Source organism: Haplochromis burtoni, unplaced genomic scaffold, assembly GCF_018398535.1.
Source record: "Haplochromis burtoni strain Fernald_Lab_line unplaced genomic scaffold, NCSU_Asbu1 Contig_248, whole genome shotgun sequence".
NCBI classification, from domain to species: domain Eukaryota; kingdom Metazoa; phylum Chordata; class Actinopteri; order Cichliformes; family Cichlidae; genus Haplochromis; species Haplochromis burtoni.
The window spans coordinates 550,270-567,257 of NW_024582609.1; the positions used below are offsets into that span (position 1 = coordinate 550,270).

At 40.3% G+C, this 16,988-nt stretch overlaps 1 protein-coding gene across 2 annotated transcripts; it reads left to right on the plus strand.

Moving 5' to 3' along the window:
- Positions 1 to 3,856: 3,856 nt before the first annotated feature.
- drd4a (dopamine receptor D4a) lies at positions 3,857 to 16,988 on the plus strand. 2 transcript variants are annotated; one of them, XR_316818.3, is made up of 5 exons: positions 3,857 to 4,962; positions 6,379 to 6,491; positions 9,840 to 10,429; positions 14,111 to 14,754; positions 16,954 to 16,988. XR_316818.3 is itself a non-coding variant. In XM_005938330.3 (4 exons), the coding sequence occupies exons 1-4, from the start codon at positions 4,663 to 4,665 to the stop codon at positions 14,314 to 14,316; spliced, it is 1,209 nt and encodes a 402-aa protein (XP_005938392.1). In that variant the 5' UTR covers positions 3,857 to 4,662; the 3' UTR covers positions 14,317 to 14,944. The 2 variants fall into 2 exon arrangements, 1 of the variants encoding a protein (XP_005938392.1); XM_005938330.3 differs by lacking the exon at positions 16,954 to 16,988 and having other exon boundaries at positions 14,111 to 14,944.

Consider the following 16,988-nt stretch of genomic DNA (forward strand, 5'->3'; position numbering starts at 1 on the left):
GGCAACCTTCCGATTACAAGGCGAACTCCCAACTCTTGAGCCACGATCGCCCAGGATATGTGGCACATAGACTTGAGCAGACAGGGATCGAACCACTAACCTTCCGATTAGTAGGTGCCCCACTCTTGGTCCATTATCCTGGCTAGGGCCTACCAGGGGCAAATTGCCCTGGACAACATAGCTCCTGGAATGCAGGAACCTCTCCACTGTGATAATGCTGGGATTCACAGAGGGGTAAAGAAACCTAAGTGCAGCTTTAGTCAAAAGACTGGTGGTTTTATTTTGTGTTATTTTTTATCTGACCTTTGTTCATTTGTGTGTGTAGTGGGCGTGTGCTTGCTTGATTATGACTGTTTGATTGTTCATTTGTGTGTGTACTGGGCGTGTGCTTGCTTGATTATGACTGTTTGATTTTCTCAGGTCTCTGGAAAAGGGACCCGAGTAAGAGTAGCTGAATAAATAATTAGGTGGTCATAATGAGACTCAGTAATAATGAGTTCCACAGCCTCATGTGATTGCCTTAAGTGATCAGAGGACGAAACACAAATGGTGGCTGACTCACTGGTCCATTATCTGTGCTGCATATTAAAACATATTCAGAGAAATAAAGCTGCTTCGTACTTTCCTGGATGAGAACAGAAAATATTTTGTCTTCATTATTCTGAGGACGGCTTCTGATGAGCACTGATTTCATCATCTCCACCTCCTGAACACAAACATATCTTTAATTAAAAAAAAACAACAACAACAACAAAAAAAAACAAAAACGCTGAATGTTCAGGAACCTGGTTTTATGTTCTTAGTAGAGCTTTCCATGTAATGAACACTCATCAAACCAAAGTCTTGATATTCTATTTAAAATACAAAAACGAGAGCTGGATACATTTTGTGACAATTTTTAATTCTTCCTTGCACTTGAGTATATTCAGGTTTTCTGCTCTACCAACCTTAGGGCCATGAGAAGACATCATTGGTTCTCGAGCAGGTCCCAGAAGTCCTGGATGTTCTGCCTCATATAATATGGTTCTCATTATCCTTGAATGACTTACAGCAACTCTTGAAGTTTTAAAGTCCCTTGAGTGAATATAAAGGGTCACCTGGGTTGGTCCACTGGCCTGTACTGAGTGTTACCTACCAATAAGTGAGGAGGTTTCTTTAAAGAACTCTGTCCTCAAAAAGGTTTTAGTTAGGCACCAGAGGCAATTCCCAGTATCCACTGTTTTGGGGTTTCTGGCAGCTTTTGCAATCAGAATTATGATCTTAATGCATTGTGGAGTGTGACTGTACAAAGTGTACAGGATGAGTATTACTGTATGAAAACTAAGGTGCTGTTAAAACCCAGGGACAGTTGCTCCCTCACCTGGACACCCCACCCTACCCAATGGGCAAGTGGGCAGCCACGCGTTCCTCTGCAAACCAGACATCCCAGCATTGGGCAACCCACCCGACACAGCGAGGCAGCCAAAGGGACTTTTCGAGAGGAAAACAAAACAAAGCGTTTTAGGTCATCGCCCATTAAGATCAGTCTTCCTTTGAGTCAGCATTTTGGATTGCCAGTCCCTGTCAATAAGAAAATTTGAAACAGCAGGTGGCTGTCTTTATTCTTAGCCAGACCTTTGTGCCTAAGATCACTATATTAAGAATATCTATTTTTACTGACATCACACCCCCAAGGATTAACTCTACAGACACCGACTTCATTATTTGAAACCTGAAATTTATATTTAATGTGAGCATCAGTCAGTGGTGCATACACTCCCCAGCCACGTCACTGGGAACAACTTTGTGTGGCTGTGTATGTGTCTGTGCCATAATCATATTCTTGTGTTTCAGGGCCAGAGTCTGTTACTGGGCTTCCATCCTCTGTTTCATATGACTTGTCATCTGCTGCCTGATTGTTGAACTGATCTGTTAGTGAAAGTCTGCCTCCGAATGCACTGCATTTTACCTCTTCTGTTTTCTCTTTGTCTTTTGTACTTATGCATCTCTCTTCTGTGCAGAAATCTCTCCAACTGAGAAAGTTGGAGAGATTGTTTGAGGGAGTGAAAATGTGAATCTGCCTGATTGCCTGGGTTTGGTCCTCACTGCATGAAAGCCTTGTTTCCTTGGATTCATTTATTGTAAACCTGTGAACTTTGATCTCAGAATCCTGCATTTAAGTCTATCCAAGTCCACTGGTTTTGACAGATTCAGCTAAAGAAATGGGGATAAATGTGTTTTTGTGACAGGCTACCAACAACAAAGTGTCTAAAGGTACAATTTAAAATTGGTTCTTTGCTGAGATGTCTTTTATGAGTAGACACAAAACTTGTATATCCATTGAGTTAATTGGCCTTTTTTATAATAGAATGATTTATAGGTCCGTGTTACGTAGCTTACCAAGGAAGACATTCCTCAGAAAATGGTCAGGTACAAGGACTGGTCTGAAAAAGAGAGAAGAAAATATTTTAAGGTTATTGCTCAAGACCTCAAGAAATTGCAAGAAACTCAAGTTCCTTGTATGCAAAATAAAAAGAAATGATGGGTGGGTCAAGACTTTTGCATGGTACTGTATGGGAAAGATGCCTTTTTGCAAGCTGGAGTTAAAAATCAGCAACAAACTGGGTCACAGCTGCTGGTCAGCTGATCTAAACTACATTAAAAATTGACATTTCTGAAGTCTTTCCAGAGACAGACAGGAGGTGTGTTCACTGCTGCCCCATCATCTTCCCCCGAGTGTTGGATGGCGTCAGTGCTCAGCTGATCCATCATCACTGTAGACAGCAAGACCTCTAATTAAAATTCACCTTATCACCTCCAGACCCAAGTGACATGAGAAGAGATTCTAGGCAGTCATTAGTGTTGGTAGAGAACAAAACGGTTCTCAGAAAAGCATCACAGACTATAAACAGTGCAGGAAAAACTAAAGGGAGCAAATTAAATTAAGAAAAATAATAGATTACAACGCTGTAATGGTGCAAATTGAAAACCATGAAGCTTTCTTAACCATTTACCTGCATTAGGACATCTGTTTTTCAGTACTTAATTTTTGTCAAATTGCACAAAGGAATTTTTGAACCACTAGTGATAACTCTGTCATCTGTTCTTGCACCTGTTCCAGGCACAGTGACAACTTTTAAAATGCATGGTTGCAGGTGATCAACTTCAGCTATTGCGAAGCATTCCCACTTTTTAATGCCAACACACTAATACACCAGTGATCACATAGTAACACCTCAGCAGTCTGTTAGCAAAAACAAGCAAGCCACAGCAACCAGTGGCTGAGTGTTTGTGGGAGTTTCATATCTCCACTAAATGAAAGCTGCAACCAACCCATAAATGTATGGGGCCCTTGTACCCACAACACAATACTGAGCGTGTATCAGCGCCATTTTACTCAATATGAACCCCCCTGTGTAGCAACACCAAAACAGTAAAGTTTAAGTACTGAATTGAACCTGAATAAAATTGTTAATAATAAAATGCCTTCACTGATCAATTATTTTGATTGAACTGAATCCAGATGCTGAACAGCAGCAGATGATTCCTGTAGTTTTCTGTCACCCTCTGGGCCCCTGTTGCACAGCTGAACCTTGTTCATTCACTTAACACTGCAAGAAATGTTCCCCCAACGTTCAAAACACTTCAAGGTTTTAATGTGAAAGTGGCCTCTTGTGGTATAAAACTGCAAACTGTATATAAAAAGATGGAGGAGAGGTGACTCTTACCCTAGGCATTATCACTGTAGTTGTCCCAATGTGATTCTCTCTCTCTCTCTCTCTCTCTCTCTCTCTCTCTCTCTCTCTCTCTCTCTCTCTCCCTCTGTGTGTCTTTTAGATACAGACTGATCAGATTAGTTATCAGATAAGGCCAGCAATCCTAAATATCAAGGAGTATCCAAAAGGTGTATGAGCTAATTAATGCTGAGTGATAAACTAATGCTACAACTGTACTGATCAGAAACAAAAGAATATTTTTTTTCCACTTAATTTCATCAAAACTTGCTCCAAAATGCCCCAACAGCACAAATAGAGGTAGAGAGGTCAAATTCAGTGGATATTTTTATTTAATTAATTAATTAATAATTTTTTTTTTGCAGTGGCCACTCCTGTCTCCCCCCGTCTCCGTGATACGCATGCACGCAGATGAACAGACAGATGGACAAACTTCTGCTGGAGCTCAAGGGCTGAAGGACACCGTAAAGCGCAGGTGATAAGCGGCTTTAATCGGTTAATTTGGCCTCGGTGGCCTTTGTGCTAGCGGGCTGCAGGCAAACACTCGGGAGCTGGAAACATCCACGGCACGACACTTTCTCTGCTGTCTGACCCCAGAGTCCTTCGGCTATCTTCCCAGCATTAAAGAAAGAAGCAGTTTTCTATTGATATGAAGATTTTAATGAGCCAAGAACCGCATCTGTATTCTTCTGGATTTTTTTTCATCACTAAATATTCTTTGTGACAAAATCTGACTTCATCACCATATTTTTAATATTTAAATAAAAGTTTAACTTTGTAAATACCAACTTGTGTTTTTGTCCATCTGCTTTTACGCAGAGGATTTTTGCGTAAAAGGCGCAACGGTGCGCACTGGAGCTCGTCACTGCAGTCTGCTACAGTCTAAGTGGAGTCTGTGTGACAGCATGATAAGGCTACAGTGTGGCAGTCGGACTCCAACCCGGCCTTCATGAGCCCGTTGGCCGCGCTGCTGTGGCTCGGACGGGATCAGACCGACGCGGCGCAGATGGTGGCAAACCTGAGCGCAGCGCAGGAGGCGGGGACAGCGACCGCGGCACTGCACAACCTGCCTGCCCTGGTTTTCGGGGTGCTGCTGATCGTCGTCATCATCTGCGGCAACTTGATGGTGTGTCTGAGTGTGTTCGTCGAAAAGGCACTGAAAACCACCACCAACTACTTCATCGTGAGTCTGGCAGTGGCGGATCTGATGTTGGCGGTGCTCGTGCTGCCGCTCTTCGTCTATTCGGAGGTGAGATGCGACGGAACATACCGTCTTTGGAGATGTTAATTAACTGAGAAGGTCCCATAAATGAGAGACACAGCTTCCAGTTGTGTCTTAGGCTGCTAATCTCACAGGAGTATTTAGATTCAGGGACCCTAAAAACTGTTGGATCTCTTTCTGAGTCTTTGGGCACCAGATGGCAGGTCATTGCAGTAGCAGTTCTGGATGGCGTTCAACCAACAAATTATTTGAAAAGGCATTAAAAAGTTCATTAAATGTGCAGAATAAACCCTAATAATAGCAGAATCCATTACCTCTTTAAAATCCATGCCAAACAGAAATTCACAGGAGCTGGTTGACTTGAGATATTTAATTCCAAAGTAAACCAAAAACATTTTGCTGCTACATAAAAGGTCAATTTTCACAATAGAAATCCCGTGCTTACATTTTCTGATCTTTGAGTTTTATTTCTGTAAAAGATTATATAGATTTTGCATAAAATATTAAACAGCAACAAACCAAAAAAACTAACAAACTAGGCAGTCGATGTTATTAAAATTGGTGAAAAACAGTAAGACCCATGCAGAAACCAGGAGACAGTTTGTGTAATACACAAATTGATCTTCAGCTATGAAAATCACAATCACCCCAAATCTGCTTTTGTCAGCAAAGATATTCTCTAATGACTCCATATCACCACCTTTCATTGTTCCTTATTGATCTTCAGAGTGATGTTTTTATGCAATGCTCTGCAGGTTTGAAGCAAAGGTCAGTGGTGGTTTGACAGGGTCATGACCTGGTAAAGAAGCTGGACAGGACAGTTCAGTCCAGGTCAAACTTCCTGTTTACTCAGTAAGCTCAGTACGTTACTCTGCACGAACATACAGTGACTTGAAGGTAATAAAACAAAATAAAGAAATTAACATTTTTTTGAAATATCAAAGGCTGCCAGCAACCTTTAGCTGGTGGAGTGCAGTTCCTTTATAAAAAAATCTCAAATCACCAAAGTTTCAGACCTTTTTATGCTCAACCATCTCTGATTTGCATACAAATTTTATGGTCCAAAGTTTGGACAGGCAGAATAATTGCTGTGAAATTTTAGCTTCATATGTCAAATACTTATTACAGAACAATTACAGCTCCGGATTCATTTTTATGATAAGAAGGGGAAGTGAAATGTTCAGGTTTTTATCTTTAATAGTTTTCAACTTCCTGTTCAACAATTGACTCTGATTTCAATGTGTGGAAAAAATGGTCTGAAAATACAGCCTGAAAAGTATTTGATATATGAAGCTAAATTATCATAGGAATCATTGCATACATTCAAACTTTGTATCATAAAGAAACTGTAGAGTAGAAGGCCCGTTTTGATTTCAGATTGTGTGTCAAGGTAATTTTTGGTATGAGTAAACATTAAATGACAAGCATTTGTCTGCCTCTCAGTTCCAGGATGGTGTATGGACCCTCAACACTACCATCTGTGATGGTCTCATGACGATGGATGTTATGTTGTGTACTGCCTCCATCTTCAATCTCTGTGCTATCAGCATTGACAGGTCAGTACTCACCTGTACAGGTACACACAGCAGGATCTTGTGTTGTTCCCTTACATTGAAGCCGCACGGCAAGAGAACAGCAGACAATCAGCAGTTCGCTTGATGGACGGTATTTAACAAAAATCTCATCCTGGTGGTGATGATACGGGAAGTGCCAGTAGGTCAGTGATCTTGACAATAGGAATATTAGCTGAATTTCTTGGAACAAAATTTTAAGAACAATTACAAATTGTTCTTGAACAGTTGGGTCTCATTGAAAGTTATATTGCTTTCAAGAAGACCATACATCTGCAGCCTCTTCCCTTGAAGTTCACATATTGCTGTTTTGAACAGCAGTTAACACCAGCCTGTTTAAATGCTCTGGACCAGTAGCTGTGTAAAAGATTTTGTTTTGCTATGTTTATGGCTTTCAGCATATACTGAACATAAAGAGGTGTCACTTCAGTCATTGGTTAGCACGGGAATTTGAAACCTGCCACAGCTTTCCACTTGGAGCCAGGTCCTTCCAAAAGAGGAAGGTTAGGCTTTTTACACTCTAAAAACTCTTCACTCTTGTTACACTCCCATGACAACACAAAAAAGAATTCAGAAACCACAGGGGTCCTAAAGCCTTTTAAAGTATTACTGATGTCAAAATAATGCAAAAAGTACCTAAGAATACCTGCAGCATTTACTACAATGTAGTAATGTATACTTTTTAGTGGAGTGAATACTGTAATATGTTTTACAGCAGTAGGTTCTGTGAAAGATGCAAGAATGCCGCTCAGATTAGGATTGAACTTTCCACAGAGCACTGTGGCTGTTCTGTGTCTGTTGTCCTATTACAGCTGATGTTCCACACCTTACAAACCATAGACGTCTGACACTTTAAACCCTTTGTATTTCGTTCATTTAGTAACAGTATGGATCTGAATTATTCCCCCTCTTTAAGCTGTTAAAATGCCTAACAGCTTTTCTTCAACACTCTAACTAAAAAGTAGACCTTAGAATAAATGGCGACAGCTGGAACCAGAGATCTTTTTAGTCTGATCTGCATGATTGAACTTTAAGATGGGTTTCAGGGAGCTGCCATGTTGCTCATAACGATGGTGCTGTCAGGCTATTAGAAGATGCTCTCCATATTAGCTTACAGACATTTCGTCTGTTAAAGAAGTGCTAAGTTCAGTTCATTAACTTCGCAGTTATTCAGTTATTAAACGTGACATTAGTAAATGTACAAACCACCAAGGTAAGTGGAAGGTCATCCTGTGGGAAACAAGATGTTAGTTTTTGTAAAGCTTTTCATTTAAATCCACACATTCTAACCTTGTGGTGAAATTAAAAGTTAAAAGATCATCAGATATATCTTAGTACTCTCCATTCTCTCGGAACTCAGGAATGTATCTATACAAACATACATCTTGAGATACATCACAGGAAACACTTTGAAATGCTACTGGCCAGTTTAAATGACTTTCATGTCAAGTTGATCCATCCTCTGTACAAAAAAATTAAAAGATCATGACTGAGAAAATGAGTGAGTATGACTCATCATCTGGGTGTTATGAATATCCCGACTAGATTTTGTGCAAAACTATAAAGTAGATGTTGAGATAAATATCAAGAAAACAACTAGAAAATTCAAACAGACGTCACAAGACTCCGTATCCCATCAAAATATTTTTGTGTAGATAGTACATCGATAGATACTAATGAATGATACGTGATCTTATATTTATCTTATATATTCTACTCTACTGAAGGGCTCAAAGCATTTTATACAACATTCCTCATTCACACAAACACTATTCTATGTTTAAGTGCTTAAGCGTTAACTGAGAGTCACACACATTCATATAATGAACGCATCAGAGACCAACTTGGGGTTCAGTATCTTGCTGAAGTATGCTTTGGCATGCAGACTGGAATAGCCATCAAACCACCAACCTTCCGATTAGTAGATGATCTGCTTTGTCTCCTGAACTACAGCCACTCCGTTGTAGCTTGGACCACAATACTGGAAAAACAGATACAGGCTTAAACTCCACGTGTTCATTCCCGGAGTGGACTCCTAGAGAAAATATGAGGAAAAACTGTACAGTTGATGAAAAGAATGAGGTAAAGATTCACAACTAATGTAGAGACTCAAGACTCAAGAGTTTTAACTGGCCTCTCATGATTCAGGAACATTCAGGGACACCATCAGATCCAAAGCTTGTCAGGGTCAGATGGTTCTGATATGTCGGCGACCTTTTGTCTGACTCCTGTAAAAGCGCCAAAAGAAAACCCCCCAGAAAAGGCAAAATAATTTAAATCCCCAAATGAGGGATGAGTCCACTGCTGATGAACTGCCAGGTTCGCTCGGCGCTTGTTAGTATGTCTCATGAGATTATCCGAACTCTCAGCCGATGTTGAGGGATGACAAAAATTCAGGATGCTCTTCAAATCTGATGTCCTGACTCCAGAAAATATGATTACATCAAAGACTGATGGGGAGCAGTGAAGTTAACGTGGACTGATGATGATGATCTGAAGCTTTTTGAAGTAGCCAGCAGCGTTTAGAGGTTTAACTGGATGACAGTCTGAATAATTCAAGAGGCAGGTCAGGAGGCAGAATCAGAAGGTCTGCACAGAGTCCACCTGCTGTTAATGTTCATGTCTGAAGAAGGAACTCTTCTAGTTTTTAAAAAGCTGCCTGATAAGCAGCCGGTTTGACAGAGTCACTTTAGAGGGCTAGGGGCTTCTTTCAGAGTTTTATTTATTTACACAGTAAAAACAAAACAGAAAAAAAGATTAAGATGAAACTGGAAACATTCTACAGCTACAGCATCTTTCAGTCCCAACTGTAACTAATCACATAGTTACTGGCTGCAGTGTTTGAAGAGTACTTAAATTCTGCACTAGTGTGAAGATTCAGGTTAGTTTGATTTTATTTCCATAAAAAGATAAAATTGCCTTCAGTCTTAAAGAATTGTTAAGATGGCAGTGGAATTGGTACATGCCCATTTTAGGTGTTCTCAGCAGCAGACAGCCTTCCTGTGGTGAGCACTCTGAGTGTGGAGAACTACAATGTACAGTGCATTCTGATACCAGAGGATAAATCCTTCAAGCCCACCTTGAGACATTTTAAAAATAGTTTTAGTTCTTCTGCTATAGGGTTTGCAAAACAAATAAATCCTCTGGATGGGTTTTGTTCTTTTGTGGCTGTAAGACCACTGCATGCTTTTGGACATACTGGGACAAGAGATAAGGATAATAACACAAAACACCATCAGTACCAACTTAGAACCATATATCATAAACAAAACCTAAACCTAGTGTAGCAGCTCTAAGCTGGCTGTGATGCCATATTTCTGGCCCCTCTTGCAGGTTCATCGCTGTGTCAATCCCGCTCAACTACAACAGGAAGCATGTGGACCTGCGGCAAGTTGTTTTGCTGTCGGCCACCTGGATCCTGGCCTTGGCTGTAGCCTCGCCAATCATCTTTGGCATCAACAATGTCCCAGGCCGCGATCCGAGGGAATGTAAACTAGAGAATGATGACTATGTTCTGTATTCTTCCGTCTGCTCCTTCTTCATCCCCTGCCCCATCATGCTGCTGCTGTACTGTGGCATGTTCCGCGGCCTGCGACGATGGGAGGAGGCACGGAAAGCCAAGCTGAAGGACAGCATCCAGGCGTGCCGCAAGCTGCAGGAGGCCACAGCCACGTTGCCTCCTCTGGCTTCGCTGCCACCTCTGCTGCCTCCCATTATAGAGCGAGACCCAGCAGATACTCTTGATGAAGCATCCACCTTGCAGTCCCCAGACCTGCCCCCGAACTCAACAGAGAACAAAGACGGCCCTGTGCCAGCGGTCAGTTTTGCAGAGATTAAGTTCAACCACGACCCGCGCAGAAGAAAAAGGGCCAAGATCAACAGCCGCGAGAGGAAGGCTATGAAGGTGCTTCCTGTCGTTGTGGGTGAGTTCACTTCCTTCAGTAGCATTGAGGAGACATTTTAACTGAAAACGTTATAATCTAAAACCAAGCTGCCTTTGTAGTGGAAATTGGTTCGCTGTTGTTATTGGCCCTGTCCCTGCTGTGGCATTGGTTGGACTCTGAATGCTGAGGAGGCAGGCCAACGGAAAACAAGGAATTGAACACTTTAACTTTTCCTTGATGTTCTGCAGATATATATATATTTTTAGAGCAATATTTGATAGAAGTCCTGTTATAGAAATCACCATCATTGGGCTTGTTTTCAGTAACATCCTAACCACATAAGGCTGAATTAGGAACGTGCCCTGGGCTTACAAAAGCCCAAAGTGCAGCAAATCTTGTTGTACTAAGAACAACACTGATGTAACACAAACAAATGGCACAATTTAAGTGTCACACATTAAAGGTGGGCCTTGCGGCTGGTGTAGAGTCTGGATTTCAGGGATAATTTTACCCACTTTAAAGATATAAATGGTGTTGAAAGGTCAAAACACCATAACATAAAATAAATACAATAAAAGAAAACATGAAATCAAACAAATACAATATCATGTGACAAAAACAAACTAAAACACAGGCACCACAACATAAAAAACACGATGGGACTCAAACAGAGCTTGAATTAACAGCAATGGTATAAAAGTGAATTTTAAGACGGGATGTAAAAGACTGGAGGGACCCTGCAGTATGAATATCAAGTGGCAGGATATTCCAGAGTCTAGGAGCCTGATCCTGACATGAAAGCCTGATCCCCTCTAAATGAGGTCATTGAAGAAGGTATGCATACTTACTGATATTCAAAATATATATTGTCATTTGAAAAACAATCAACCATCATTATTTTTCTTCTTGTCCTTCTTGCTAAAACTGTTGCTGTTGATTTGATTGTCGGTGAACCTTTAAAGTGAATGTTGTTATGTCAGACATCTCTGCTCTGCGGCTACCTGAACTCTTCACCGCCACCTCTGATGCCTATCCTGAGGCACTAACAGATCAATTAGAAAGGGGTCAGTCTATTAATAGCAGCCAGCTTTGCTCCCTAATGCGAACAAGTGCTTTCCTTTAGCACACAGCAGCCAATCCTTACAGCTCCTTAATCTCAAATCCAATTATTGGTTAAGGCCATGTCAGGTGCATGTTTAAGTGTGCAGGTAAGGCTCATGTTTAAGTGACAGTCTGAGCAATATAATCCAAATATATTAGGTGGTTTATACAGTACTAGTCAAGGAAAAAATACTTTTAGAAAGCTCGTTGCGAGCACTGTTTTATCAATAGGTATAAATTGTGTTTGGGTCAGGTGCTCTCCGTTATCAATGGGATCAATGAGAGAAAATATGAGAGAAAGAAACTCTAAGTTACAATGTCCTAAGTGGACTTTTACCAAATTAAAAAATGAATTTTTGGTACAGGTAGCCTGAGAAAGATGTATACTGAGTTAGTTAATCAGAGAGGCTCAGTGGACAAAAGCGAGTGTTGGTATAGTCTTTTTGTGACCAGAGGTTATAGTGATGCACAGTAATTAGTTTTTTCTACTTTGATGCAATGGTTCCATAATGTGGTGGTTTAAACATTTATTTAACAAGACAAAGATCCAAAACATGCAGAACAACACAAATACTGGGAATAAATCCAAAAATCATAACATGAGACTTAGTGTTCAATCCCAGTTGGTAGATATGAAGGGCACTTAGTGGGTTAAAGTAACCAGGTGTCCCACTTTAAACCAGACTGTACAGCATTTTCAGTCTTCAGTATCTCCATCTTCATCTGCTGCTGTGGTGACTCGTCATCAACATTTAGATTCCAGGAGATTCTGTCCTAAATCCTGTCACGACTGAGATCTGTTCTGCTTTGATGGTTAATTGCCATATAGCGGGGGAGATACTCCTCTACTTGAACAAGCTTGATTATCTACATTTTTGTTCAGAAATTGACATACAGACATCATGGGCATGCATGCCATGGTCATTTTGGTCCATCAATTGAGCTATTCTTTTTCCAGGGTGGGATGATTGTACAGCATATATCTTTCATGACTTAAAAACAGATTTGGGTGCACAAATTTGAATGTATTCAGGATTTTCTTTAATTGACACAAGGTCAAAATAATATATACAGGCTCAAATATATACACAGATTCTCTTAAATATAATACAAGTGGTCATGAAGGTTCGATAATTTGCTAACTTGACAAAACCATGGCCTAATTTCTTGTTAGTGATTGTGATTGAATAAAACCAGTAGTTTCTCTTTGCCAGCATAAAAAGGATTTATTTGAAAGCACTCATTGGACTAACTAATACTCAGAACAGTGTGAAAGTCCATAAAACTTAGTGTAGATCAAACAAGGAGAACTGTAGATTTACATAATTTGGGAAGGTCTCTTGAATGAATCAATTTCCAAACAACTGCAAATTCCAAAATCATCAGTTTAAAAAATTGTATGCAAGTACAAGTTATTCAGATGTGTCACCACTTTGCCAAAGTCTCGAAGGAGACCCAATCTTTCACCCTCAAAAGATAGGAAAAGGATGTTCAGGAACAATCCAGGAATCACCAAAACCCAATCCTGTCATGAATTGGAAACTGCTGGAACACTACCATCAGTGTCCACAAGGAAGTGAGTTTTACTTTGCGATGAATTGAGACCGTGCTGACCAAGAAAGAAGCTGTGCTCCAAAATTGGGACTTTCAAGCTTGACTGAAATTTGCAACTGCCCACATAGACAAGCCAAATGCCTCCTGGAGAAATGTTTTATGGTTAGACAAGACAAATATTGAGCTATTAGCCAGTGAAAGAGGGAGTAATGGTGAGACTTTAAAACCTAAGAACACTATAACGATTGTCAAGAGTGGTAGTGGTAACATCATGCCCCAAGGCTGTTTTGCTGCTAGTGGCACTGGTACATACACAAAGTGGATAGAGTAATGAAGAAGAACTGCCTCCAAATTCTTCAACTTCACCTCAAGTTGGAAACTGGTAGATGGTTAAAACTTGGACACAACTGAGTATTCCAACAGGACAGTGGTCCACATTAAGTCCAAACATTAAGTTTCACTCATCTGCTTGCTTTCTTGAGTGTGCAAAGAATCTATTCTTATCATTACTTCGACTTTCCCATACCACCAAACTCAATGCTGACACCATTGCTGTAATCCAGTCGTCGCCTTTGAATCCTAACACCAGTGAGATCTGTTCTGCTATCATGGGTCAGTGTGGTCAAATAGCTTAAGTGAATTCTGTATCTCAAAAAATCCTGTTTAATTCTTCCAAACAATCTCTCTTATTGAAATATCAGTGGGGACGAATGCATATATTTTAATCCCTGGATGTATACTCTTGACTCTGTGTGGATTCAAATTTCTGGACCCTGAATTCTTGTTTTTCCACCCTGGAAGAAGACCAGTCCAATCAAATCAAATCACTAGTCCAATTTTACCATGACATTCATGTGCATGATAAATGTATGTAAACCTCTGTCCACAACTAAATATATTAATACTATGTTAATATGCATAATATGTGAATGATATCTGTTTTGCTTAACTTTAAAATGAAATGTATTTTCTCTGTAAACGCTGACTTTTTGCTCTTTAGGATCAGAAGTATTGATTTCACAGAGACGAAGCATTCATCTCCTGATTCCTGTTTCTCTCCCAAAGGTGCCTTCCTATTCTGCTGGACTCCTTTCTTTGTCCTCCACACAATGCGAGCACGCTGTCAAGAGTGCCACATCCCACCAGCCCTAATGAGCGTGGTGACGTGGCTGGGCTATGTCAACAGCGCCCTGAACCCTGTCATATACACTGTCTTCAACACTGAGTTCAGGAACTTCTTCAAAAAAGTCCTCCAGCGCTGTTGCTCATAGAACTACCGGAGTGGACGCTGCTCCGTGGACCATTCTTAAACGCACAACAGCTGCAAGAGATGCTGCTGACTGTTGATATGCTGTCTTTAGTCTGTTCATGTTGCCATGGTTTCCTTCCTCTGTGAGGTTTTTATTTTTCTACATTTGATGACAGCAAAGTGTGTTTGAGCTTCATGTTTCATGTGAAGAAGCTATTCTCTTAGTCTATAAGGTGGATCAATAGCATTTTTGCCATACACAACTTATTTTATATGTTGAAACTCATCTTTTCAGAATAAATGTTTTTGCTAAAAATACACATTAATAAGACTAGTCTCTTTCAGAGTTTGAGGCCCGCTTGAGAAAATGTTGACGAGTGCACAGATGAATCCAAGATGTAGGTGGAAGCAGACGGGTGTTGTGGAAGTTTTCCATTTAAATAAAGCCTGCAGACGAACGGTGAGCGGTAGCTAACGTTCTTTAATCCAAACACACAAAGAACAGAACACCAAGCTTGTGGAGAGCCCACATGACCGCGGGGCAGGGTCAGCAGAGTCTCACTGAGTCTAACGTGGCTCTCAGTTAAATACCTTCTCCAGGAACAAAAGGCAGTACACAGTTGTTTCACACCTTAAGGTTCACACTCCCTTGCTACCTCCCAGAGTCCTCGAAGAGACAAAAGACTCTTCCTGTGGAGCTGTCTGCTTCCCCCCAACTTCCTTACTACACCCCCACCATTTGTCTTACTGTATGAGTGTCAGACATGTTAAAATCCAGCGGCACCAAGGCATTATACAATAAAATAATGTGATTAATACATAAGTAAAAGAAATTTCTATACACGGGCAATCATTACGTCGTCATAAAATCATTTGTAAGCCCTTTTGCCAGGAAAGTAGTTGAAAATGTAGTCATCAAATGCCACTGAAAGGTTTTAATCTGCCATGGTGGAGTGTGATGTAGGACCCAAATGCAGATAGAGTGAGCTGGAGTACGAACAAAAAGCCAGCTGTTTATTTAGGCTGGTAACCCAATAGCAAAACCAAACAGAAATCAGCATGATCAAAACTGGAGCACTAGGGATTCTAGGGAATACATGGGATTTAGGGATTTTTACACACAAAAATAATCTCATTAATAACTGAAAACACCATAAATACAAGAATCTAAAAATAAATTCAACACTTGAGCAGAAACCCAGGGTCCATGGCAATAATCCTCTTAACCTCCCAAGGCTAAGTTGTTTTTGTTTTTGTGTTGTTCTTGAGTGTTAAACTGTTCACACCACACATTACACATCTATTCCATTAAAGTCATAACAACAGACTTTATGATTCAAGTCATCAGGTAGCAGGTAATTCCCACTAGTCTGAATGAGCTAATCCAGTCAATGCCTTTACATTCAAATGAGTTCCCTCTGCTCGAGACTGGTTCTATTACTGACTAACTTTTTTAAGACTGAAAGTTGGGGCGTGGCCACTTCGATCAATATGTGGACACTGTGTGTTGCACTTCACTTCTTGTTGGATTCACTTAATTGGACTTATGCTGTGTTTGTGTTGCTGATGCCTTTTGGAGTTTTTTGTTTGTTTCTTTGTTTTTTTTATGGAATTATCTGATATATAACATGATGATATATAACATTATTCTTCAGATTTTAAGAATGAAATTCATGTTGCAAACACATGTGGTGTTTGTAGATGAAGATCAGATCCCCAGCAGCTAGAACACTAACCCCACGGCTTTAAAATGAGTGCACAATCCAAATGGTGATGCCAGGGTGGCTATGTCTATCTCATATATACAGTCTATGGTTATTTTGAGTGGAAATGGCCACATGTAGGTTAATATTACTGTCATGACCCAAGAAAACAATTTCTAAGCAACCATATTCAGACATGGTAAAAAGTAACAAGTACACTTTCAATTCTTAAGTTTTACACAGTAGGACATGAAAAACAAACAAACAATCATAACCTGAACATGACATATTACTCCACAATGTCATTATGTATTTAAGAATTAATTGAGGTTTGTGGTTTTATGTACAACTCTGACTTTGGGCCAAGCTTTCGCTGTCAGAGAGATGGTCACACATTTGACTCTGTAATACTTTAGGAGTCTATGACTGGGTCAAATCATTGCCCTTCCACAACCCTGCTTGACAGGTGGTGTGAGATGTATGTGGTACTGGGCATTATGAGAAAAAATCATTACTTTTGGTCTCATCGCCCAAAAGGACGTTGTTCCAGAAGTCTTGTAGTCTGTTTAGATGCAGCTTTGCAAAAATAAACTGTGCTGCCATGTTCTTTTCTTTTTTTCCTGGCAAACCTTCCAACCTTCCACAAGCCATACTTGTTCAGTCTTTTTCAAACTGTACTGCCATGAACTTGTCTGCTTTTATAGAGGTGGACACACGTGTTGGTGATTCGTTAGTCAAGTGCATTTGATTAGCAGCACCTGGCTGCTATATAACCTCTTAATTCCTATGGAAGCAGTATGGCTGTACTTAGGTTTTCTCATTGTTTTTGCATTTTTCTTAAATAAATAATGATACTGAGTGTTTCTTTTTCAGCCACCTTTTTCACTCACTATGTGTTTATACACCAAACTGCATTTAATTATTAGTTATTATTAACCTCTGGCTCTCTTCTACAGCACGTCTTTGTCCTGTCCTCCTACCCCCTGCCCCC